The 26,120-nt window shown below is 41.4% G+C and overlaps 1 protein-coding gene across 2 annotated transcripts; it reads right to left on the bottom strand.

Moving 5' to 3' along the window:
- Positions 1-6,480: 6,480 nt before the first annotated feature.
- LOC133131421 (aminopeptidase N-like) lies at positions 6,481-25,493 on the bottom strand. 2 transcript variants are annotated; one of them, XR_009709015.1, is made up of 21 exons: positions 24,691-25,493; positions 22,805-22,947; positions 22,305-22,447; positions 21,218-21,338; positions 20,163-20,317; positions 19,182-19,295; positions 17,591-17,734; positions 17,225-17,290; positions 16,783-16,848; positions 16,485-16,636; positions 16,148-16,230; positions 15,137-15,270; positions 14,748-14,803; positions 14,249-14,396; positions 13,837-13,925; positions 13,556-13,666; positions 11,756-11,923; positions 9,672-9,806; positions 9,525-9,574; positions 9,184-9,259; positions 8,040-8,177 (listed from the first exon to the last, which is right to left on the bottom strand). XR_009709015.1 is itself a non-coding variant. In XM_061246786.1 (20 exons), the coding sequence occupies exons 1-20, from the start codon at positions 25,266-25,268 to the stop codon at positions 8,013-8,015; spliced, it is 2,847 nt and encodes a 948-aa protein (XP_061102770.1). In that variant the 5' UTR covers positions 25,269-25,493; the 3' UTR covers positions 6,481-8,012. The 2 variants fall into 2 exon arrangements, 1 of the variants encoding a protein (XP_061102770.1); XM_061246786.1 differs by lacking the exon at positions 9,525-9,574 and having other exon boundaries at positions 6,481-8,177.
- Between the last annotated feature and the right edge of the window lie 627 nt (positions 25,494-26,120).

The raw sequence follows: 26,120 nt of genomic DNA, 5'->3' as shown, positions 1-26,120 counted from the left end.
GCACCACAATCCGCCTGGACAACCGCGCCAGACAACGCCGGTCGGAGAGACCGATCCTTCCCGGCAACCCGTACCCCAGGCAGGGCCCAAGTCCTCGGCTTGGGCCCTTACCATTCCCTGTCAACTAGTCATTTCTGGGAACCATCGAGAGATGATCCAGTTCCGCGTCATCCAGTCCCCCAATGACCAACTCATCTTGGGATTACCCTGGCTCCAGAAACACAACCCCACGATCAACTGGAGTTCCAATCAAGTTCAAGCCTGGGATTCTAGATGTCATCTGTCCTGCTTGCGTTCCGCTCCACCACCAGCTGAGGGAGCACCAGCTCCACCACAGACTCCCAAGCCCTCCCTGGAAAGGGTTCCCACACCTTACCATGACCTGGGCGCAGTATTCTCCAAGATTCAAGCTCAGTCTCTGCCGCCTCATCGACCCTACGACTGCGCCATCGAGCTCCTTCCTGGTTCGTCACTTCCCTCAAGTCGCCTTTACAACGTCTCCAGACCTGAAAGGGAGGCGATGGAGACATACATCCGTGACTGCCTGGCTAACGGACTAATTCGCCCTTCTTCCTCTCCCGTCGGTGCGGGATTCTTCTTCGTCCAGAAGAAGGATGGCTCCCTACGCCCGTGCATCGACTACAGGGAGCTGAACAACATCACGGTGAGGAACAAGTATCCTCTGCCCCTGATGGACTCCGCGTTCCACCCACTTCACGAGGCCACCATCTTCACCAAGCTGGATCTTCGCAACGCGTACCACCTGGTCCGGATCCGCGAGGGCGATGAATGGAAGACCGCCTTCAATACCTCTCTCGGACACTTTGAATACCTGGTCATGCCATTCGGCCTCACCAATGCTCCTGCTGTGTTCCAGGCCCTGGTGAATGACGTTCTTCGGGACTTGTTGGGTCGCCATGTGTTCGTCTACCTGGATGACATCTTGATCTACTCCACTAATGCCAAGGATCATGAAAACCACGTCAGGCAAGTTCTACAAAGGCTTCTAGAGAACAAATTGTTTGTCAAGGCAGAGAAGTGCGTCTTCCACTCCGACACAGTTGAGTTCCTTGGGTTTATCCTGGAGAGGGGACAGATCAGGGCGGATCCCAAGAAGATTCTGGCGGTCACCGACTGGCCCACACCCACCTCACGCAAGCAACTCCAGCGCTTCTTGGGATTCGCCAATTTCTACCGTAGGTTCATCCGTTCCTATAGTCAAGTGGTCTCTCCCCTAACCAAGCTCACGTCCCCAGCGGTGCCATTCCGGTGGAGCCCCGAAGCTGAGACGGCCTTCACCAAGGTCAAGAGACTGTTCGCTTCCGCTCCCATCCTGGTACACCCCGACCCCACCCGCCAGTTTGTGGTCGAGACGGACGCTTCCGACACAGGGGTGGGAGCAGTGCTCTCTCAGGTGGCGGCCGCTGACAACCGACTACACCCCTGCGCCTTCTTCTCCAAGAAGCTGTCCCCGGCGGAGAGGAACTACGACGTTGGAAACCGTGAGCTGCTGGCAGTCAAACTGGCGCTGGAGGAGTGGAGACATTGGCTGGAGGGGGCCGAGAAGCCGTTCATCGTTTGGACCGACCACAAGAACCTGGCATACCTCCAGACAGCCAAAAGGCTGAATTCTCGACAGGCAAGATGGGCGCTGTTCTTCGGGAGGTTCAACTTCTCTCTCACCTACCGTCCAGGTTCGAAGAACGTTAAGCCCGATGCCCTGTCCCGTCAATTCAACACCTGTTCTGAGCGTGAGATCCCCGAAAACATCCTTCCTACCTCCTGCACCATCGGATCCGTCACATGGAAGATCGAGGCGGTGATCCAGAGGGCTCTACGGGAAGAGCCCGATCCCAGGTCCAACCCCGGATTACGCCTATACGTCCCCTCAGCCGCTCGGACACAGGTGCTGCAATGGGCCCATTCATCCCTCCTTTCCTGCCATCCCGGCTTTACCCGCACCTTGGCGGTGCTGAAGCGGAAATTCTGGTGGAGTACCATGATCCCCGACACCAGACGCTTCATCAAGGCCTCCCACCAAGCCCCTGCTGGCTTACTCCAACCTCTGCCTGTGCCCAGCCGACCCTGGAGCCACATCGGCGTGGACTTTGTTACCGGACTTCCCCCTTCCGAAGGTAACACCACCATCCTCACTGTGGTGGACCGATTCAGCAAAGCGGCACACTTCATCCCCCTGGCTGGATTGCCCACCCAAGAGACCGCAGAGGTACTGGTGAGAGAAGTATTCCGCATTCACGGACTTCCCTCGGACATCGTTTCTGACCGCGGCCCCCAATTCATCTCCCAAGTTTGGAAGGCATTCTGCGTGGCCCTCGGGGCCACAGCTAGCCTCTCTTCGGGCTACCACCCTCAGTCCAATGGCCAAACGGAGAGGGCCAATCAGGATCTGGGGGCCGCTCTACGCTGCGTATCGGCAAAGAATCCAGCCGGCTGGAGCAAGATGCTTACCTGGGTGGAATACGCACACAACACCTTACCCTGCGCTGCCACCGGAAAATCACCTTTTGAGGTCTCCCTGGGCTACCAACCTCCACTGTTCCCTGACCAAGAAGCCGAGATCGCTGTTCCCTCCCTCGCCATCCACATGAAACGGTGCGCCAAGGTTTGGAGGGATGCCAAGGCCGCGCTGCTAAGCACGGCAGACCGTAATCGGCGTTTTGCTGATCGCCACCGCACTCCAGCCCCGGCCTACAAACCAGGTGACTCCGTCTGGCTGTCCACTAAGGACATTCCCCTCCAAGCCACTTCCCACAAACTGCAACCCCGCTTTATTGGTCCCTTTAAGATCCACAAAATCATCAATCCTTCCTCTGTTAAACTGTCACTCCCTGCTTCCCTTAAGATTCACCCCACATTCCATGTTTCATGTATTAAGCCCGTATCCTCTCACCCCATATGTCCCCCGGATCCCCCACCACCTCCCCCCCGCATTATTGACAACCACCCCGCATTCACGGTTAAGAAACTCTTGAACATTCGTAAGAGGGGCCGTGGGGTGCAATACTTGGTTGACTGGGAGGGCTATGGCCCTGAGGAGCGTTCCTGGGTCGCTCCCAGTCTCATTCTGGACAAATCGCTTATCAGAGACTTCCATCGTGACCACCCTGATAAATTCCAAGGACCGCCAGGAGTCGGTCGTTAAGGGGGGGGTCCTGTCACGTTTCAGGTCTGTCTCACCATGTTTTATGTTGATTTATGTTTATTCATGTTGTCTTAGTCACGTAGTGTTTTATCATGTATTATGTTGTCTAGGTTCGTCATGTTGTTTAGTTATGTTTCGTTACGATTTATTTTCTTGTCATGTTTAGTTATGTTATCGTACGATTTTATTACCTGGTTATGTTGAGTGATTATCGTCTTAGTTTCGCGTTGTGTTATGTTTCGATGCATGTTTATTGTTTAGTTAACTGGTCGTTGTTATGCATACACTTTTACATGTTTTTCCGCAAACCTTGCGTTCCGCCTTCTCTCTCTCTCTCTCTCTCTCGTTCTGTCCTTCACTCCCCTTATGTTCTATTTGTCTATTTACTAAAACTACTAACGCTAGATCAGGATTGGGTAGAAACTAACAAGACTAATCATGTGTTCATGTTACCTTACGTTTCTCGTGCATGTCATTTACTAATTTACTAATGCTAGGGCAGGATAGGTTTATTACTAACGATTACTAATCTCCTTGTTAAACTTGTCATCCATCGCACCTGTTTTCCATTTCCTTGCTACGCTCTTACTAATTGTCTACACCTGTCTACACCTGCATTTATAGCCCAGTCGCGCAACTGTTCACTGCGAAATTGTCTGCCTCTGTCTTTTCACGCAACTCTTGAGCATTACTTACTGTCTTGATTACACGTTACGATCCACGCCTGTTACTGACCATCGACCATTGATTTCTGTTTTGTGACCTTCGTTTTGTTTTTCGACTACGTCCCCGCCTACCGTTTATGTACTTTTGCCCCGCTGATTGTTTCATGGTTTCGACTCCCGCTTCGCCCACGACTACGCCTCTGCCTGCCGTCCGCCTGTTCATCTGCCCCGCTGACTGCTCTCCTGCTACCGGACCTCCCTGCACGCCTACCGACTACGAGATTGCCTCTTCCCTCGGCACCGTGCTTTTTGTTCGTTTTGTATTTGTTTGGCTGGATCTTCGTGTATGGACTTTGTTTGTATTGACTACGCTCCTGGGACTCGTCCCGAATAAAGCCCTAACGGGACTTTATCTTACTATTGTTTCTGAGTCGTGCATTTTGGGTCCAACCCCCACGCACCCGTCTCACTGTATCCGGCTGTGTGAATCTTATTGCGGCTACGCCAGGGATCGAACCACCGACCTTGCGGGTCTCAGTCGTGCACCTTAACCACTACACTACAGGCAACCCGCCTTTTAACAGCACAGTAAACAGTAAATCAAAACCACCTGCTGCTTAATCGAAACTTGTAAACTTCTGTCAATGGTACTTCTATGTCTGAACGCTAATTATTCAATTGAGTTGTCAATCTATGACACAGCCACTTCTTTATTGACATTATTGTCAGCAGTAGCAGCTGGGAAGGACACCTGTGACATCTGGAGCACGTGTTCACCCTGATCCAGCAAGCGGGGCTGACCATACATCTGTGCCCAGGTGAAGGTGGAGGCCGCATATCTGGGCTACGTCCTTGAGTGAGGGGTGATCAGACCTTAAGTGAGTAAAGTTTAGGCCATTAAGGCTACTCACCAATACATATAATTTGATGGGAAGAGCATAATTTATTTTTAAAGTAAATTTTATTGCAGTATATTATGAGGTAAAAGCGGGGAAGCTTGTGTGTTGCACATTTCTGCTTTTCCCAATGGAGGCCGTGAGACCATTTCAGTTGGGATGTGGTACCACAAATTATATTTTAATGCTTTTGTCAAATTGAAAACTGTGATGGAAGTGCTTCAAATTGCATTTTATTTATGAATTTTGTGTTGTTGCCATTTTTGTTGTTCTTTAAGATTTTCAGTTTTTGTTTTTCATTTTGATTTTGGCTAACTTCGGTTGGAGGGGCGCAGATTATAAAAGGTTGTTTTATGCTGCTGCAGGTTGTCCTGCCAGGGAAGGAATGGGAGCAGAGAGCTAAAGTGTGCTTGGTATAAGCACATAGCCTGGCAGCTAGCATTTGCTTTGGTTTGTTCTCCTTGCCATTTTTTAAAATCTGTGCTTTGTAGTGAGCACTGTATATAATATATTCACTAGGGATTATTATTATCATTTTGCACTTTTTGATAAAAACAAAAGAAATGTCATGGATAGTTAGCCCAACACTATGACTCAAGAAATCATGGTCTTCAATTTAGACCTTAATAAGTAGAATCAGGTGTGTTAGTGCTGGGCTGAAACAAAAAACCTGGACCCACACTGTTTTTTTTTCCAGCTAAGATTCCAGATCTTAATCTCTGCATAAAACAACAATTTGTAATTTGTTATTTGTAAGACTTGATTTCCAGAAACTATGTTTCCTGCTCAGCGTTAGCAGCTATGTGTAGGAGTAATGTACATGCTATCCCAGGAGGAGAGATCATGGGGCTCCCATAGGAGTCATACCATCACTACTTGATGAACTGGTGTTCAGGGACAGATTTGTATGTTGTGAGCTGCATGTCATGGGCACACACTTGTGGGACAAAGGGAGGACCTGGAGGGAACACATTCTTGGAACATCTGTTTCCTGAACATTCCCTGATATGTGGATTAATGACCCTGTTAAATCTTTTTTTTAACTTTCAAAGTTTCATGCAGCTATTATAAAAAAGATGCAAACTTGAATTTTCCAAATGTCTACAGTACAAGGTAATTACTAATTCATGTATTTATTTATATGTATTTATATGTTATTTCCTTCATTAACCTTGTGTTGCGCCAGTGTTGACTGCTGGCAGCCCAGCAGGGCTGGAACACAATTGGCTTTGCATCATCCAAGGATAGCAGTGTTCATTGCTCGAGCGATATATACTACATATTACATTATTGCCATTTGGCAGACGCTCTTATCCAGAGCGACGTACGGTTGATTAGACTGAGCAGGAGACAATCCTCCCCTGGAGCAAAGCAGGGTTAAGGGCCTTGCTCAAGGGCCCAACGGCTGTGCATTTACCTTAACCACTACACTACAGGCCGCCCCATATAAATGTATATAATGAAATATGGAAAGCTAGACAATACTAAAATTAAACTGATGAGAGGAAAATGTAAATTCAATAATGTGCCATGTCATATTAAAATTTAAGAATAAAAATCAGTTTTCCCTTCTGTGGTTTGATAAACATATTGTGGGATATGGACACCGTGATGCTTTCCTGTCCTGAATGATGATATACAGTTGCTTTGTGTCCTCATATACTCTACCTGCCTCCCTTCCCACAAACCCAGCAACATTCAATGATTGTCAGGTGTAAGTGTAAATAAGCAACACGCCATAGCTTTTTCATTTTCATTTTAGTTGGGGTTAAATGCATTTTATTAAACTTTTGTCATATTATGCACAAGTCAGTTGTCATTTTCAGTTTGATTGCAAATTGGACAAAGGTCGATTGAATCCAGTCCTAATGTCAGTGTTCACTCCTGAGAATAGAGGGAAGGGTGACGTCATGGTGTTTACAATCACCTCCCCTATGAACCCAGTGCTAGAATAAAATTAGTACAGTACATCCTTTACTGGACTTCACCTGACTGTCTTAAGCAGAATTAAATAGCAACAACTCTTTTCATTAGCAGATACATAATGTCATAAAGCAATCACCTGGTGTCCTTAAATACATTTTACCAAGGCTTCGCCCCAAAGCAGAAAGAGCTGTCTGGATGCAGCACATAGCTCTTGATTACATGAGAGCCATAGAACTAAAGGTCATTTCTATGCCAACAAGCAATTCATTGATAGGTTGAATCATGCCATCAGAATTTGTTTGCGCTCCCAGCACAATGGCAGCATGAAGGGGGGGGGGGGGGGGGGTGTTTGTGGTCACTCCCTGTTTCGGCTGGCACCACAGTGCGTCTTTCTCTGCCAGGAATCCTGGAATGGTACTTGACAACAAACCTTCCTTCTCTGAGAGCTCTACGGCAGCCATGCTCTTCTTCTTATCTCCCTGCACTGGCTACCTGTACCTGTACCTCACATCAAATTTAGAACATTGGTGCTACCCTATCTGCAGCTAAAGGGGAAGCTCCATTACAGTATATCTTTAAAAGATCATCAGACTCTATACTCCTCTATTCTGCTACCTCTGGACGTCAGACCCTGCCTGTCTGGGCGCCCAGTCGTGGAATGACTTCACAACTGCAGTCAGAACAGCAGAAACCCTGCCCATGCTCTGATGCAAGCTGAAGACTCGCCCTCACAAACTGAAATTGCACCATGGCACCCCTGGCCCCTCTAGATCAGTGGTTCCCAAACTTGCATACCTGTGTATGCTGGTTCATGTAATTTTATCTAAATTCGGTGATTTTCATGTTTAGAGGGATTATTTAGCCCTTTAATACACATTATGTTTGAAATAGCTTATCCTATGAAGAATAAAAGTCCTCCTCAGGGATATTTCTTGAAGCAGGGCTGAGTAAACCTGGAGCATTCCCAAATCTGAAATATGGACTGAAGTAAAAAGCACTGTTCCTGGTTCACGTCAGTTCAGCTAACTCAGTAATCCTGCTTCATGAAATACCCCTTGCTTCAATCAAGGTGATTGAAACAAAATGGCAAAATGTGTCATGACCGAGTTTGAGAACCACTGCTCTGGATAACCTTCCAATTTCCGTTTCTGCTGTGGATATCCGTTTGACTAATGACTACTCATATTTATAACTGTGTATTTGTCTAGTGGTACTTTTACTGCCTTTTATTTTATTGCAAAAAGCGCTCTGACTGCTGGTATGAAAACAGCTGTATAAATAAAGTTCTCTAAATTATCATTATTATTATTTAAAAATGAATTATATATATTATTTCATTTTCTTTCATTCTGTGTCTGTTCCTCATTCTGGGGAACTTCCTTGTGAAGCCTCCTTTTGAAACCACTGGGAAACAGTTTGCTTGTTTTCCTCCATCCACTTGATCTGACTTCGTATTTTTTCTGAGATTTTCTCCAAAATATCAGATCCATAAGACTTCCCATCTTCCTGCGCCTGGATTTCCTTTATCTGTATGAAGGTAAAGAAATCAAAATTCAATTCAGTTCCCGCTTACTTCTGACTCCCACCCCACTAGTGAAAATGGTTATATTTTGCATTATTTAATACAAACCTTTTCATTACAAGTTATATTATCTGCATAACACTTTGAGTGAAAAGTTTAATCTTTGAAAAAATTACAATAATTTCAGAATTTCTTCGTATTCGGTATCTTCACCTTTTGCATTAATGGCAAGCTGGCATGGACTCACAAATTTGTGCAAAACCTGATGATTCATGTTATCCCAGCATTATTTGACAATGTTCCAAAGAGTGATGTTACTGAATGCTTGGTTTTTGCCAGTATTCAAGTGCCCCCATAAATCTTCAATGGGGTTCAGGTCAGGTGATTGTGGATTGTTCGGCACTCTTACTCTTCTTTGGTCTTCGAGTAGTTCTTGCACAGCTTTGAAGTAAATTGAATTTGTTTTTTCAAAATCCAGAAACTTTCTGTTTATTTCCTGGATTAGATGAAAAAACCCGCCCCAGATTTTCAATTTCAAATTTGGTCTCAGACTTTTGGACCCCACTGTACATCTTTCCGCTGAGTGTACCCTCTCCCCTTCCCAAACCACAAGATTAACCCTTGTGTTGTCTTCATATTATGTAAGCACCCCCAGGGTCAGAACTGACCCACCCTTATCAAACCCCTGTAATAAAGCCTCTTCATTGAATTTTGAGAAATGATTCATAAGACAACCGTAATGCCCTGCAGGAATACCACTTTGATAAAATAGAAAAACATTTTTGTAATGGTAGGGTCACTCCAACAAAAGTAGTAATCAAATTTCATGCTGGAAAAAATATTTTGGTGGTTTTCACTCATTTTTGACCCAGTGGACAACCCAGGGGTTAAGCACAATTCCACCACAATAAAGATGAGATGAGATAACATGCAAGCTAAACAGAGGTTCAGACACATTAGAGAACTGATACATTTGATGCACTGGCTTGATGCCGGTGTTGAAAATTTTACCTGCTGTAGCTCATACTCGGTGGAAAATCTGTGCGATATCAGATCGATTAAGACAAACCCAATCATCTTTGGTGGCCTAAAAAAAGAAAGTCAACATTTTAGGAATTACGTGGAAGTAACATGAAAATGCATTCCATATCACTGTGAAAAACATAAATTTGTTCCCCAAATTCCATCCTGGGGCCCCCTGTGTACTGGTTTTATCGTAGCTGAAATAGCCATTAGCAAGGTCATAGCAGAGTTTCTAAAAGAGCTTGTTGTCTGAAAAAAAATTATGATGGATACACCTGACTGTGAAAATCAGTTTCTATAACAAATTATGGAGAGACTGGAGCAGATACCTTCACAGGGCTGAGTTTGGGAAACCCTGAGGGAATTAGTGTATAGACACCTGAAATCTGAAAACCATACAATATACCAATATTACAATGTGATTTCTATTTCTAAGTGTTGTGTCTGCAGAAATAGAAATAGTAGAGGGAACTTACTTTGTCGAATTCAAATGTGATCTGACAAAGTCCCAAGCAAGGGAATGCCCTATCACATTCTTGGCAATGTAGCCGATCACGGTAACAATGTCGATGAATTGCATGTAATCTGGGTCCAGAGCATACAGCATGTACCTGTTTGAAACAGAAAAATACAAAAGGTAATCTTTTAGTAATGCACATCACCATGTGGATTCGGAATCAGGATTATAAGTTTCTTAAATTCCTATCCAAACATGACTCCAAAAGTGTTTTTATTGAGTGCTGCTCAACCTATATTTATAACATCAGAAGGGGAATGTCCCATAACTGGGTTGCTGTTAAACAGTTTAATTGTCAAAATGAAAAGGCTTTAACCCTTGTGTTGTCTTAAGGGTAAAAAATGACACTATGTTTAACAGCAGAGAAAACCCTCTAAATTATCTTTTGAAATTTAAATTTGATTACAAAGTTTGTGATGAGTGACAAAATATAATTCAATTCATTACGAATCAATTAACTTGCTTTATTTTAGGGGTTTAGTGAAGGTGGATCATTTTTGACCCTAAGGACAAGGGAAGTATACAGAATGTTAAGACTACACAAGGGTTAAAAAGAAATGGTTTTTTCCTGGACAATTTAGTCCAGTCCTCGCCCCCTTCCTGATTTCCTCTATTACTTTGTATTTTTTACACAGAATGGTTTCATCTTTAGGCAAAATGTTATCTTAGAGGGAACGTGAGTAAACACAAAACTAATTTTCTAAATTACTATTTAAAGGCATATTATGCATGACTTCTTTCCTCGCTTCACTCCTGTGTTTACAAGCAAAACCGCCTGCATATCCCGCCCGCCCGCCTACATCCCCAAGATGATTAAATTCCTCTAATGGCTCAGTGACAACTAATCCAAAAAGTCAGACATGATCCCAGAAGAACATCCAAAGCCCTGCAGGCCTCAGCTATATCAGTGCTCATGACTCTGCAGTAAGAAAAGAAAGGACTCATGAGAGAGTAGGAAGGTTGAAACCACAGCTAACCAAGATAAATAATGCTCATATCACAATAGCAAAAATGTTATTATTGAAGGAACCATGAATTCTGCACTGTACCAGAAACTTCTTACAGAAAATACCAGGTCATCTGTTCATGAGCTGAAGCTGAAGCATAATTGGGTTATGTCACAAGAAAACAATCCAAAACACAAAAGCAAGTCCACATCTAATTTACTGAAAAGAATCAAAATTGAAACATTTTGGGGTGGTCTCGACTTGACTCGAATAGAGATGCTGTGGCAGAACCTGAAAAGAGAGTTCATGCTCAGAACCAATTTGTCTTTATTAAAGCAGGAGATTGGATTAAATTCCTCAACAGCGATGTGAAAGACTTCCTGCAAAGGAAATGCTCTGGTTTCAATTATTGCTGCTAAATGTGGTGAAACCAGTTCTTTCATTAAATCAATGAAACGATAATTCATCTTGGGGATGTAGGCGGGCGGGCGGGATATGCAGGCGGTTTTGCTTGTAAACACAGGAGTGAAGCGAGGAAAGAAGTCTTGCATAATATGCCTTTAAATAGTAATTTATAAAAAAAATTTGTGTTTACTCACGTTCTCTCTAATATAACATTTTGCCTAAAGATGAAACCATTCTGTGTAAAAAATACAAAGTAATAGAGGAAATCAGGAAGGGGGCGAATACCTTTTCACAGCACTGGACTAAATTGTCCAGGAAAAAAACATTTCTTTTTAACCCTTGTGTAGTCTTAACATTCTGTATACTTCCCTTGTCCTTAGGGTCAAAAATGATCCACCTTCACTAAACCCCTAAAATAAAGCAAGTTAATTGATTCGTAATGAATTTAATTATATTTTGTCACTCATCACAAACTTCGTAATCAAATTTAAATTTCAAAAGATAATTTAGAGGGTTTAGCGAGATTCACTGTCTAATATTACATTTTGTCTGAAGATCTGAAACGATTCAGTGTGAAAAATATGCAATAATAGAGAAAATCAGGAAGGGGGCACATACGTTTTCACAACAATATGCATATTTTCTCCACACCAGTGATGCTATTCAAGATCCATGATCTCTCCATTCTGACCTGTTGAGGATCCAGACGTGCTTGGTGCAGGCCAGGGCTTCCATAAGCCTCTCTCTCTCTTGATTAATGGGGGAGGTCTGCAACATCTCCCAGGCAAAGTCCCACTCCAGTTCTCCTCCTGAAGCTATGGCACTGCAGTACACCATGGGCCTCAGGTTGGGGTGTATCCTGCAATGAGCATCACATTCACTATGGGAAATATGACTCTAACATGCATTCACTTTTTAATAATAATAATAATAATAATAATAATAATAATAATAATAATAATAGTGATAATAATAATAATTCCTATAATACTCAAAGTGCTTTACTGTGATGAGGGGAGAAACTCGCCTCAACCACTACCAATGTGTAGCAATTTGAGTGCAGGGTGATGCAATGACAGTCATATTTTGTGCTAGTCCTATAAATGGCAAGATCTCAAAAACAATTTACTGCACACACAGGGTTGAAGACTTACATTAAAGAAGAGGCTTGTACCATTCAGAAATTCAAGACAAAACCAATTGTCAGAGTGTGTACATAGAGTGTACACAAAAGATACACAAAAAAAAGAAAAACGTATTATGTTTTTATAGTTTAGAACTGAATATCTCACTTTCAATGTCAAAGACCAACCCAGAACTACTTTATATTTGTGTGCAAACTTGAACGGCTTAACCTCTGGATCAGGGCATTGATCTGTAGGCTAGTTTAGGCTGTGGATGTTTCTATACCAGAAGACCCAAAGACCCTTGGGCAGCCACATGCCCAAGCGATCTGCTCACTAGGATGCACGGAGCTATGGCAGTCCAGTCACAGCTGGCCAATACGGGTGCCAATATGCCACTTGTCACGTAGGCTACAGGATGAACAGGACACAGCCTTTTGCATGGTTGTATTGGGGGCACATCCAGCAGGTGTCAGTCTTTCTTCCATGGCTACAATCTGGACAGTGTGTCCCAGTCCTGCGTGCAGCTAGAGGACTGGAACTGTCTGTCTGGCTTCCCTTGAGCCTTCAGCCATGTGTGGATCAGATGCTTTGAGGAAGCCTCCACAGTGCTCCTGAGGGCTCAGCTACGTCACACAGCCCCAGGATTGTCTGCAGCCTGAACCCGCTTTCTGGATTCTTATTATTGCAGCCGGAACCTCCTCGGGGGGCTTGTGCTCAAGTTTGCTTGTGTTGTACTTTGCTGGACGAGACTGCTCCATATCCTTGCGGTGTGTCTCACAGAGTATCCCTGTACATACAGTATGGGATGTGTAACATGTGGAGAGATGCGAAAGAGAACACATTGGTTACTGTGTAACCATGGTTCTATCCAGCTTTAGGCCGCTCGGAGACAGGGTTTACCTGATGTTCAGTGATACCACGCCAACTCTGTGTTTTATAGAGCGCTAATCAGGGCGTGGCCCACACAGCCAGTCTTAAAGAATATCACCATCTAATGGCCAGGGGGGATCCTTCTAAGGAGTATGTAGGGTGGAGAGAGTCTCTTCACTCAGAGAACAACGGTTTTACCGTAACCAATATTATGCAAAGCCATTTGCGTGTGGCCGCAGCAGGGATACTGGCCACAGCCGGATTATATCCAAAGCAATTTACAAGTAGGTGCTTCAACAAGTTAAAACATCAAATCCATAAATAGCAAAACATGCATCACGAGCAGTTCTAGCCAAAAAAACATTCAGCTGCAAGAGGCACTTTAATGAGTGAACTGACCCTGCAGTCCCAAATGTATTTCAGAAAATTTGTATTGCAAGACACTGAGCATTAGAACTTTTCACCAATGACAAATGAAATCCATTTCTGCTCACGGATTTGTGGTTGGAGATTTCCTCCACTGCTCGAAGAGATCAGCTGCCATCTTTTGGCACTTTGGAAGCTCAATGGCACAAGCGAGTTTGACTGCATTAATCTGGTTGAGCCTGCAGAGAAAAACATACCGATGCAAAATAGGTGAGCGTCTGCAAACTAGTTGCATGCAGATTTTAACTTGGGGTGACAGCAGGGTTTCATCAAACGTGATGGTGACACTCAGTAGGTTCACTTTAGATTGGCCTTTCCATGGTTTACTTTCTGTAAAAAAGTTACTTACTGTGCAGTGCAGCTGTCTGGGATGGATGAATTCCAGGTAAAGTTTTCAAAATGGTCATAAAGTGGACCAACCAACTTCCTCACGTATGCCTGAAAACAGAGCAGTATGATGAGTCCTTGTGTTCCAGAGAGGTGAGTTAGCATGTTGATGTCTGCAGAATGAGTCGTCACCCCTGGAGAAACAATGTGATGTGATGATTAGCTCTCTGGGCTGGTTGACCTTGATCTTCAGCCCAATGTGCTACAGTAATCATATCTTGTTGTGCAGCTAGCCAGTTAGCCAGGGCCCTGGATTGAATCCCTCAGTTGACCATACGCCCAACACACTTAAACGTAAACATTTAAATGTGGGCTAACATAGTTCTGCTTGAATTTATGAGATGGTCAATCAATGTTTCAGGAGAATAGCTGACCTTAATTGTGCCGTAGACCTCAGTGCGATCAAACATGAGAATGATGTTCTCCAGGTATTTCCTAGCAGATTCCCATGGGATAAACTCTGTGTCTTTCAAAAGATACTTGGTGATTCTCAAAGGCAGTGTTCTATTGACTTTTCCTTTTCTTGATTAAAAGAACAGAGAATACAATGACTGTGCTGTGATTACAAATAATATTTGGCATGTTAGGCTGTCAATTGTTTTTCAAGATTTCAACATAAAATATTTAAACTCTTGCTCACTGACTATATAAAATGAAATGAGAATGATATTTCTTTTTTCTTGTTATTATTCTGCAGAAAAACAACACGGTCCACACTGCTGAGGTATTTATATGATTCCACAACAACTTCATAACAAGGAATGGAATAAATGTATGAATCACTTTCATAAAATTGCAGAGTTAAAAAATGACTGCAAACAGAGTAGAAGCACTACTGCATCACATGGAATATGAAGACAAAATTGAGCTCACCGTGCCAGAGTAAATGCATCATCAATTAGCTGAGCTCTGCTGCGGGTAGGTATTTTCTGAAAGATTAAGTAAAAAAAAAGCATATGCAAAAGACAGCTCAGCCTATTTTTCATATTCTTGTCATGTAATTTATTTTTCCCCCCAAAGAAAAGTGTTAGAAAATGGTTTAAGTCGCTTAAGTTATCATATACGAGTTACTTGGAATTATGATCAAGAGCCATGCTTTATTCAAATATGGATGGGTTCTACTCTGATTACTTGAGGAACACATTTTGAATTAATTATACTGACACAATTATTTAGAAATTTGCCTCAAGTGGGATCTCTCTTACTGCAGTCAGAAAGACTGACAGTAAATTAAAACCAAGATGAATGTGTACAGGATTTACCCGGTGATCTGTTTCCAGCTGTTGAAGCAGTTTTTCCCAGTTCTCAGGGTTGTAGTTTACTCTGTAATATCCAGTGTAGTTAACACTGGCAAGAATCCATTCATTTTCATTGCACAGATATGCTGGATTTGACACTATTAATAGAAAACACCACTTTTCAGTAAAATGTGCTATTGACATTGTGCAATATTTGTTTTTAAAAAGCCAATTTTATCGCAGATTTTTCTAATATCTCCCGGCTCACCCAATCAAATTTGTAAACTCTAAACTCGACCTATTTCAGTTTCACTGAAATCTCCATTCATTTTGGAGAGGACAGACAAGTACAAGTGGTCATCATTGTTCTCACCAAGACAGACATTGTGATAGTAGCTAGACACGCAACCTGGCAAAGCCTATGCACCTGCTTCATAAACTTTAATGCTAATATTTCACAATTTTATTTTAAACTTTACAGTTTTACAATTTCCTTTCATTTCATAACACACTATCCAAATGTATTACTTTATTGATTATTGACATTGGTCAAGATTCAACTAACATGTCATTCTGACCAACAAGTACATAAAAAAAAATGTATTAACTAAAAGTTAATTCCTCACTCTGTACTTGTAAAAGAAAATGCACTGAATTATGAATAACAATTATAGACTAATTATGTTTAAGCCCAGACAATCCCATTTTTAATAGTTCTGCATGCATTAATACTGGAATGACTCTGTTCATTGTATTAAACAATAGATGAAAACATAAATTCAAGTCACTGAGGAAAAAGATGAATGGATATACTGAAGTATTGTTTATGTACCTTAAGCAGCAATAATCATCAACACTACTTTTAATAACAATACTTTTACTGTATTACATTTACTGCAATGGAAATAATAGTCCTTGGAAATGACTGGCAAGGCTTTTAATTCATGTGTAAACACCCAAGAATAAAGCACTCCAAATCAAAAAGAATCACCAGCATTTGTAATGCCAGTGTTCCTGAGCGAGCTCACTTCTTACCCGGTCCTTCCACAGTCAGCAAAAACAATTCAATCACTTCTGAGTCTGATTTCATAGTTTTTATCGGAACCTTCCAGGTGCGGCTGTAGGGTAGGAACAGACAGGGGTTATAAGAAAGGAATAAGTATGCTTATTTAAAATGACCATCTGAGAACGCCATAATCATGTGGGCCTACATATTCACGCATTCATTCTAATCTAACATTAGTGCAGTGGAATAGTCCAGATTTGTACAAGGTTCAGCTTTGTGGACATCACTTAACAAAGCACAAGCCTTTCTACATTTAAACTCTCCTAAAGTGATGTCAAAAAGTGATGTCTCTTGTTCAAGACTGACTTTGTCTGTTCTTTGTCTGTGTCGAGACTGAAGTGTTCCTGTGACACTTCTCCAGATGTGGTGTTTATGGTTATCATAGGGTAGCCAGATTGCTGTGTCCAGGTGTCCATAACTTCTGCTACAGCTATGTCAAAGCTGGCGTTGTCCACTGCCTTGAAATAAAATCAGAGTTAAATTCTTGTCTCACCCCAGCAACGCAAGTATTAATTTCAATCACAATCCAGAGATGTATTACAGATAAAGGGAAAAGATTAAAACAATGCCTGCTAAATATACTATATGCAGTATACAAACTCACCATCTGTAAGTGACTCCAAAGGTTCTGTGTTTCAGCGTTGCTGTACTGGTTAGCCTTTAGGTATGACTGAGGAGATACATAACATATTCATTAAGTACTATAGAAAAGGTTGCATGAAATATACAGGTTTACAGTAATTATACAGTACATAGATGCCTAATTCTTTGGGTCAGTAGCATCAGTGGAAACATTTAGAGAAAAACCTAACATACATTAGGCTTTAAATAAAATAGCTCATTTCAAAGCACCCCAATCGCAACATCCCTGAACCAGTGTCTGCAAATATTTTTTGGGTGTATTTCTGTTGTAAAGATCCAGCATTGTAAGTGTACACATGATCATCCAGGATTTGTATATTATTACATCTCCACTGGGGAACTCCTGAGCAAATATTGGACCATATTGGGTCAATATTGGGTCATTTAAAAATATTCCAGCTCACCTGCACACCATTTTGAAAGACACCCTCCGGTAAGAATTCTGCAATCATTCTTAACACTACTGCCCCCTAGATGGAAAAGATGTTTTTATTTTATTTTATATACACTCACCGAGCACTTTATTAGGAACATTTTTACTTTATTACACCTGCAAAAAAATTCAAAAATCCAGTGAGCAGCAGTTCTGCAGAAGGAAAAGCCTTCTTAATGAGACACGTCAGAGGAGAATGGCCAGACTGGTCAAAGCTGATAGGAAGATAAGTGCATATATTATGTATCTAACCTAAAAGCTATTGTCTTTGGATAAAGGATAATGTTGAAAGATTTTGTTCTGTATCAGAAACTGAGGGTAGGCAAATACCATATACCTTGTTGTAGATTATGATGTTGTAGAGACTATTGATGTCGGATTTACTCTGTATGTCTTCTTCTTTAGTCGTAAGATGTTGTTCTGCAACCAGCACCTCCATACCAAGTGTCGCCTGGATTTCCTGGACACTGATCAGATCTTTCTGGAAGCATTTGGGAAGAAATTACAGTACTTAAAAAACGACTTCAGATTGACCAATGAAAAAATTATAATATATATAATTATAAAATAAAATTACATTGTACAATTTTGTATGGCAGATGCTCACAAAGATACATTTAACATGAAACAACACTTGAGCTCGGGATGTGCAATTTCCAATCAAATGTGCCACTGTAAAAGTGGACCTGCAAATAAATGGAGAGTTACTGTAGGTTAGTCCTTTTTAAACAGTTTTAAGACATCTGCGGAAAGTAGCCACTGAGTCTGTCGTCCTAACTGAATGGGGAATGTCAGTCCACTATTGTGGGATGAGGGCAGAGTCTGTAAGGAATGTCTGCCGGGTGCTTAAAGAAACACAATAACCAGCTGATTGGAGGAGGCAGAACATAGAAGTCTCATTGGAGTGTATAGTCAGAATGAGTAGTACCATTCATCGCTTGGCTTGCCAGTGTGAATGAGTTTGCACGTCTGTAGGTTTTATGGGTTATATGAGTTTGCATGGGTTAGATATAGCAGACTGGCTTCTGTAGTGGGAAAAGCAGAGGAATTTGTAGATGGGGAAGAGACCAGGATGGAGTGGAGGGATTGATAGAATGTCCAGGGACTGATTTTCCTCCATTTTATTCCTGTCACTGTAGATCAGCTCTATCAGCGCATATATAGTCAGTTAGCCATGGACTAGGAGGGCTCAGATGAGCTGCCTTGGTGGAGATAGGTCAGTGTGAGTCAAGAGGATGAGAAGAGATGATAAGGTGATGATAAGTGAAGGACTGATTCAGCAGGGGGGAAAGATAGAACTGGAAAGAGTACTGGAAAGTCGGAAAGAGAGTGCGGAGATTGCAATAGCGAGGTGTTGTGGTGGATGTGGTGGAGTTAGAGATAAGAAAGAGGTGGAAAGGGGAGAACATAATATAGTGCTCAGAAAAGTGTTACTGATGGGTCAGGAGCAGAGGAGCTTGTGGTGAAGATAAGATTAAGTTTAAATGTAGGTGGAGGCTTGGCTAAAGTGAAGGCAAATGTCTGGAGGAGGGGAATAAAGGCGGAAGAATGCAAGGTGTGAAGCTGGATAGTAGCTAAGGAGCAGGAAGGATCCCAATGGACGGAATTGCCCAGGAAAACGGAGAACTACAATATGAAATCTGTGCAGAACAATGAAAGTGACAACATGAACTTCAGAAAAGGAGAGGTAGAGAGAAGAGAAGAAAGACACTAAATGAAAGGGCTATGAGGGAAGATAAACAAGATAAGCTTATTGGCACCCTTGATAAATATGCACAAAAAGTGCTGGAAACAAAAAAAACATCATAGTTATTGACATAAGGTTTATTATCTCAGACAAAAATTAGGTTTCCAATTCAAAGGACTTCCTGATTAAATGAAGGTTAAATGTCAATTTAACAAAGAAAAGATAGGAAAACATACTGTACCATATTCCCACCAGGCTCCACTCTGTCCATCGCAAGGTACGACATATATGTAGAAAAACCCTCCTTCAGCCATAAGTCATTCCACCACTTCATTGTGACCAAGTTTCCAAACCACTGTTTTTTGCAAAGTGAGACAGTTTTTCAAACAATGAATAATTCCTCTCTTGTTAAAATGTACAATATGTACAGTTTATGGTAATGTGTATCTGTCTGAGAGGAGCTAAATCACAATTATATTGAATCTTGCACTGTACACATGCATTCTGGGGGTCTGGCAATCTTGTTCCCTTATAGATTTTATTTGCACTTACACTCACTGAGCACTTTATTAGGTAGACCTGGACACCAGTTTGTTAATGCAAATATTTAACCATCCAATCATGTGGCGGCAACTAAATGCATAAAAGCATGCAGAAATGTTCAAGAGGTTCGGCTGTTGTTGAGGTTCAGACCAAATGTCAGAATGGGGAAGAAAAGTTACTTTGACCATTGATTGATTGTTGGTGCCAGACAGTTTTAATTATCTCAGAAACTACTGATCTCCTGGGATTTTCATGCACAACAATCTCTAGAGTTTGCAGAGAATGGTGCAAAAAACTAAAAAGCTGACTGGAAGGTGACAGTAGCGCAAATAATCACGCATTACCATAACAGTGGTATGCAGAAGAGCATTGCTGAACACACAATGCATCAAACCTCTAAGTGGATAGGCTACAGCAGCAGAATACTTAATAATAATAAAAAAAATAGTCTAATAAATACCTAAAAAAGTGCTCACTGAGTGTACTTGAAATAGAGAATATTGCTTGTAGAGGAAATGTGGTGAAGGGACAGTCATGACATTAATATCACACGCCAATCATCAAAGCTAAAAGTGACTAATTGAAATGCACTTTTTAGCTCGTGTTTGAGTATATGAATTTGTAATAAAAGCTACTGAAGATAATAATAATGAATAAAGAGCCTGACTTAGAGTATTACCTGATGGGCCACTTCATGAGCAATTACTATGGCAGCAATCCCTTTCTCTGTTGTGGTGAAGACCTCTTCATTATACGTGAGAATGCCCTCAGAGTACATGATTAGTCCCCAGTTCTCCATGCCTCTTGCTTCAAATCCTTGGATACCAACCTGATCTGTGATAGAATTCACAAGACAAAGAGGAACTGTTACTGTGCGCTGGGAGATCTTCAACATAACCCCATGCTGACATTACTATGCATTATGTCTCCATTAGATTTAGAAGGCACTGTTATCCAGAGGCATGTACTTACAGTGAAAGGCAATTGCAACAATTATGGCCGGCCAAACAACGTATGGTTATTATCACAAGCACAGTTATGGTTATTATCATTATTGTCTTACATGCATTCAGGGGCCCCATGAAAAGCATATTGAATATCACATTGGGCCCTACCACCCCAGAAAGATCCTGAGTTATATATATTTTGAAGGCTCCTGTCAGTCAGATCCCTTAGAATCATCTTTACCCCATTCAGAACACACAACGCATCGTAACTCTAAGTGGATATGCTACAGCCTGTAGAAGTCTAAAAAGAAGTATAATAAATACCTAAGAAAGTGCTCACGAAGTATATTTTTCTGTTGAGAATTCTTTGTGTTAAATCCTGGTTGTAATTATTGTGACTAAACCATCTTATCAGATGTTAAATCCTTTTTGCTTGATTGAAAGCCCATAAAACTTGGGAAATGGGAGACATAAGTAATGTCAAGTAAAGTCTTTCTTGCCATTTCATACAATACCTAATAGGCATGATGGAAAATCGCTGTAAGCATGCATGCTGGATGCTGGAAGTACAGCCTTTTATTTCTGTGTGACTACAAACTATCTTTGTAAAATGGGCATGTTTTAAATCGTGGAACATCTAGTTAAATTAATGGAAGATAAAGAAGAAATTAAGCATTCACTATGAGAATGCATTTTCCAAATTTTCTTTGTGTGTCACTTTTAACACGACAATAGTTTGTAGATAAACATTATTTTGTCAAGACACTTCTCATGGTTTCTGGCTTACCAAGTTTGCCCAAGGGATATTTTATACCAGTATACTCTTCAAAGAAGTCCAGAATGTTCCCAGTGATGCTGTGCGCATAGTCCACAAGCCCGGCAGACACGACTTCAGGCCTTGCCCATGTCTGCAGTAAAAGCACACAGCAATATAAGGAAAGAGGAGGCTCTTTGCAGTGCCAGTTCTTTCAAGTTAAATCAGGGCTGCTTGAAGAGAAGAATTGTTATGTTTTAAAAGTGACAAAGGCGCCTTCTCCACTAGACTACATTTGAGGGGCTGATCTAAAATGTCAACATTTTAAATTAAAATTCTTTTAGATCACAGCATGAACACGGAGGCATGAAGTTAAAGATTACAGAATGACCCCAAACACTGTACCCTTGTGGAGAAAATAAACATGCTGGGAAACTTGAGAACTCTGTTAACGTCAGTTTCCCTGCTGCTTATTTATTTACTGAAGCAAATACTTTGGACAAAGTAATTTGTTACAGTACTGAAAAGTGAAATGACGAATGAATGACTTGGCACTTTTTTTCAGTACAAATGCAGTTTGTGCGGAAAGTTGGGTAACTCAGGATCTTTGATATGGGTGCAAGGACTTGAAAGGGAGCCCACTCTCAAGATATCTTTAATAAAAAATAAATCATAGACTTTTACATTTAGCTTATGTAATTATTTACTCATATTGGGACTCATTTATCAATATATTCATAAATATATTTTTGTACAATTCTGAGCAATCGGAAACAAACCGATTCCGCCCTGACTTATCAAACAAGCGTATACGCACCCTTTTTTTCGTATCCACATGTGTATCAAGTATTCGCTCATCAAGACCATGTTCACATAATTTCTGATTAGCATAAATCGACACCCATAAAATACCATATCCATTCAGGCTATTTAAAGAGATTGCTGAAAAAAACAAAAAAAACAATTCAACTGGCTAACTTATTAAATTTACAAACTGACATATGAAAACTTTCATAAATCCCACATTGTTTGTGTAAATACATTTCCAATGACATATGGTCAAATTCATTCTGCGCATGTTTGAGAAATGAGGCCCATTGTCTGCTAGCACATTAAATACCTTTAATGTATAACTCCCATAGTTTGTCTCCTTAGATTCAAAGTTAAACACTATGAAAGATAAGACATAAGTTGACATTTTCTTTGTGGGATGGAACTCAGTGATTAACCACTCTTCGCCATCAATATCCATTTCCACTTGATCTGTAAGTATAAGAAAATATAGTGCATTAGAGCAGCAGGCCTAGTCAAGTATGCATGCCATCAACACCCTGAATTAGAAATACCCTGATCAATTGTCAGCACATGGGCTACCTCACTAGTGGCTAGTGAGTTTGACAGAGAAGAGGCAGACATTTTCATTGCTCTTGGCTGATCTTCATTTGTTTGGCTTGATAGCCCTGTTGTACAATCCTGCTATGCCAGCTCGACCATCTTGAAAATTGAACTAGACAAGCTGGTCATAAGCTGGTCTATCTGGGTATGAGCTGCAAAACCAGCCTAACTGTTTCTTTCAGCAGGGTAACAAATTAGGATAATAAAACATGACTGGATTCTTACCTTTCTGTGGCATGTTGCTTAAAGCTATAGACCCTTTTCTGTGGATTATAGTGATGTTAAAGATGGCTTTCATAGCTGGTTCATCAAAACAAGGAAATACTCTTCTTGCATCTGAGGGCTCCATTTGGGAAAATACAAGAAATCTAGACATGAAATGAACAAAAAAACCCCAACAAAAACAAACATAACAAACATGAAGGCACAGCACAAGTACATAAACCTTTCAACAAATGTGTTCAGCACATATAGTGCAGTCCATACACAGTATATTTGGACAGTTGGTACAATAGCTGTTCTTTTATAACAGGGGTGTTAAACTGAATCCCCAGGGGGCCGCAGTGTCTGCGGGTTTTTGTGGTTTCCTTTCAATCAGCTTCCAATTCAGGCCAATTAAGGCCTTGAGAACAAGGCGTGTGGATACTTTAACCAATCAATGACTTGAATGAACCCAGAACACCCCAAAAACCAGCAGACACTACGGCCCTCCAGGACTGGAGTTTGACACCTGTGTTTTATAACATCCCGTGTTGCTCCCTGTTCAGAGTTTTCTGTTTCATGTCATGCACTTCTATGTTTTGTCTGTTCCATAGCTCTATAATCTCATGAATTCGTCTCACCTGTGTTTCGTTACCTTTGTCACACCCTGTGTTGTGTCCTGTTTGGGCTTTTTTCTGCCTACTTGCACTTGCACTTGTTTTCTCTGTTTGCTGGCCTGACATCTTTTGGCTCTTTAGTGCAGCACATTGGATTTGAAATGAAACAATAAATATTGACTATTCAGAAGCTGCTGAAAAAAGCCAACCTTCCTATTACTTTTGGTCTCCTAAAATTGGGCGGGGAATATGTATGACAAGGGATGTGATTCCAAGACACCCAGTATGGATGTAAATACCCTCGAATTAAAGGTGACAGTCTGCATTTAACCTCACATTTCATTTCAAATACAATGAGCTGGACTACAGAGGCAAAAGAACAGAAATGATACCAGTTGGTCATATACATAAGGACTACGCATGCTGTTTCATGTAGGTTTTATGGGAAGCCATTTAGGCTATAATTCATATTCTGCCTGTCACATGCTTCTTATCAATGTGTACCTCATATACAAATAAAACATCGTCAACAAATAAAATTTGATACGATACAGACACAGACATTTGTCCCTTTGTATTTAATGTACCTGGTTATCAAAATTCTGATGAAGGAATGCTGTCTGTCTGTTGATGCATGCACATAGTTTTTATGATTTTATGATAGTTGATTTTTATGTCTTGAATTTAAACATTGTGTGTAGAGCATTTAGAACATTTAGATTTTATATATTCTAATCCAAGAATTCTAATTTATTTCCTTCATGTGACTGCATAATAATCATTCTGATGTTAGAACACTCACACACACACTCTTTATAGCCTGTGTGCTGTTATATATGTAGGGGCAGTCTACAGCCTACTGGCTAAAGAGCTTGACTGGCACCTGAAAGGTGGCTCAAGCCCCAGTCTAGCCACAGTAAGACCAGTGCACCTGTTGGGTCCTTGAGCAAGGCCTTTAACCCCACACTGCTCCAGAGGGATTGTACCCTGCTTAGTCTTATCAACATAAATGCCAACCATTTACCATTTACCATTTAACTGTTAATCACTTTGGATAAAAGCGCCAGCTAAATTGATGCAGTGATGTTATGTAACATATCAACACAAAGGTGAATACTCAGGAAATTCCAGATTCTATGGTAGACATAAGAATGGCAACTTCGACCACATGAACCTCATTTTCTCACGCTTTCATTTACTGAAAACATAATCAGTCGTAAGAGAGCTTTCATACTACCTTTATATAACATAAAGAATAAACAATATCAAGTGTAAAATATTCAGCAGCCTTACCTTTCTTCATTTTTTTCACCTGTGTAATGTGCCACAGACAGGCCACTCTGATGAAAACCTTGCCCCTTAAATGCAGTGCTTAGATAGTACAGTCCATCGACCCTTAAAGAGTCAACAAGCTCTATTGTTACAAAATTCCTCTCATCCTCCACCAATTGGACCTGGTGAGTTGCCATTTCCTTCCCTTTTTCATCAGCCACGCCTATCAAAGTCAGATCGAGACCCTTGCTGTGGATGTAGATGGTGTTGGTAGCATTCACACATTTGAACTTCACAGTAGAATTCCCTGTAAAATCGAAGTTCTGATTTTCAATGTCAGTCATGTTCAAGTACAGGTGAGTCTGCAGGTATATCTTGTAGCTCTCTGGAATCAGGTCTCCTGGCAGTCTCATGTCGGGTGGTGGTCCAGTTGGGGTTGAGGTGGTGGTTGGCGGAAATGTTGTCTGTAATAGATGAGGGCATTCTTTGGTTCTGATGTTGTGGAAAATGATCATTCCGATGACAGTAATCAGTGCCAAAGCTGCCACTGTCACCGTGGCCACAGCTGCAGCTTTAGAGACGTACACCCTCTTGGACATGTCCGATCAGGATGAAGCCTTCTTCAAAACGAAGTTGCTCTGCTGGCTTTACTGCCACTGAATCTCAGATTCCCTCTTTTTAGCTCCCAGGAACAATCAATGACCCACAGACCCTCTTTGACCCTCTGATACAATCTTTTAAAAGATTCACTGCTGATTGTTGGAGAGAAGTTTAAAAAGTTTCAGTACATGAAGAGACATGTTTTTACTAAGCCGCCAGCAGTCTATTTCTTTCCCACATCTGGATACTTTTCCTGGAAAAAAACCTGGAAAAGGAATCTCTCCCTCTTTCTTTCTCTCTCTCTCACACGCACACACTCTCTCGCTCCACAGAAAAATGTGATTTCCTCATACAGAGGACTCAGATTACTCACAGAAACAATGTTTCCTCCTTAAGCCAGTAGGACACATTCATTTCTGCCCCTCTGTTTAAGTTTGATGACACATTCAGCGGTTTTCCCATTGTTGATGCTGCTCTTGTTGCACCACCCATGCAAATATTTTCAAAACTCTTAATCAATCCCAGAAAGCTCTTGCAGCACTGGTTGAGAGATGACACTGTGTGTTTAGGAAATCAAGAGCATGTGTGGGCTCAAGACTTGGGCCAGCTATACATTTCACAAAAAAGTTAACTTTCACTGATTCTAAATAAACAGCCCTCCCGTTCATGAGTCTGGACTAGTCTTTGGAAATGTATGTTTTCTAAATATTCTTTGAGATTTTGAAATTATTAACGCATATACTATCTATTCACTTTCTAGATACTGACTATGGAAGCATATTGCAACCAAAATTCTAATGAAAATGAAATATGTAAAATGACAATGTAGTTCCATATTTGAATTAAAATCT

Source organism: Conger conger, chromosome 6, assembly GCF_963514075.1.
Source record: "Conger conger chromosome 6, fConCon1.1, whole genome shotgun sequence".
NCBI lineage: Eukaryota > Metazoa > Chordata > Actinopteri > Anguilliformes > Congridae > Conger > Conger conger.
This window is presented reverse-complemented; position numbering and strand designations above follow the sequence as displayed.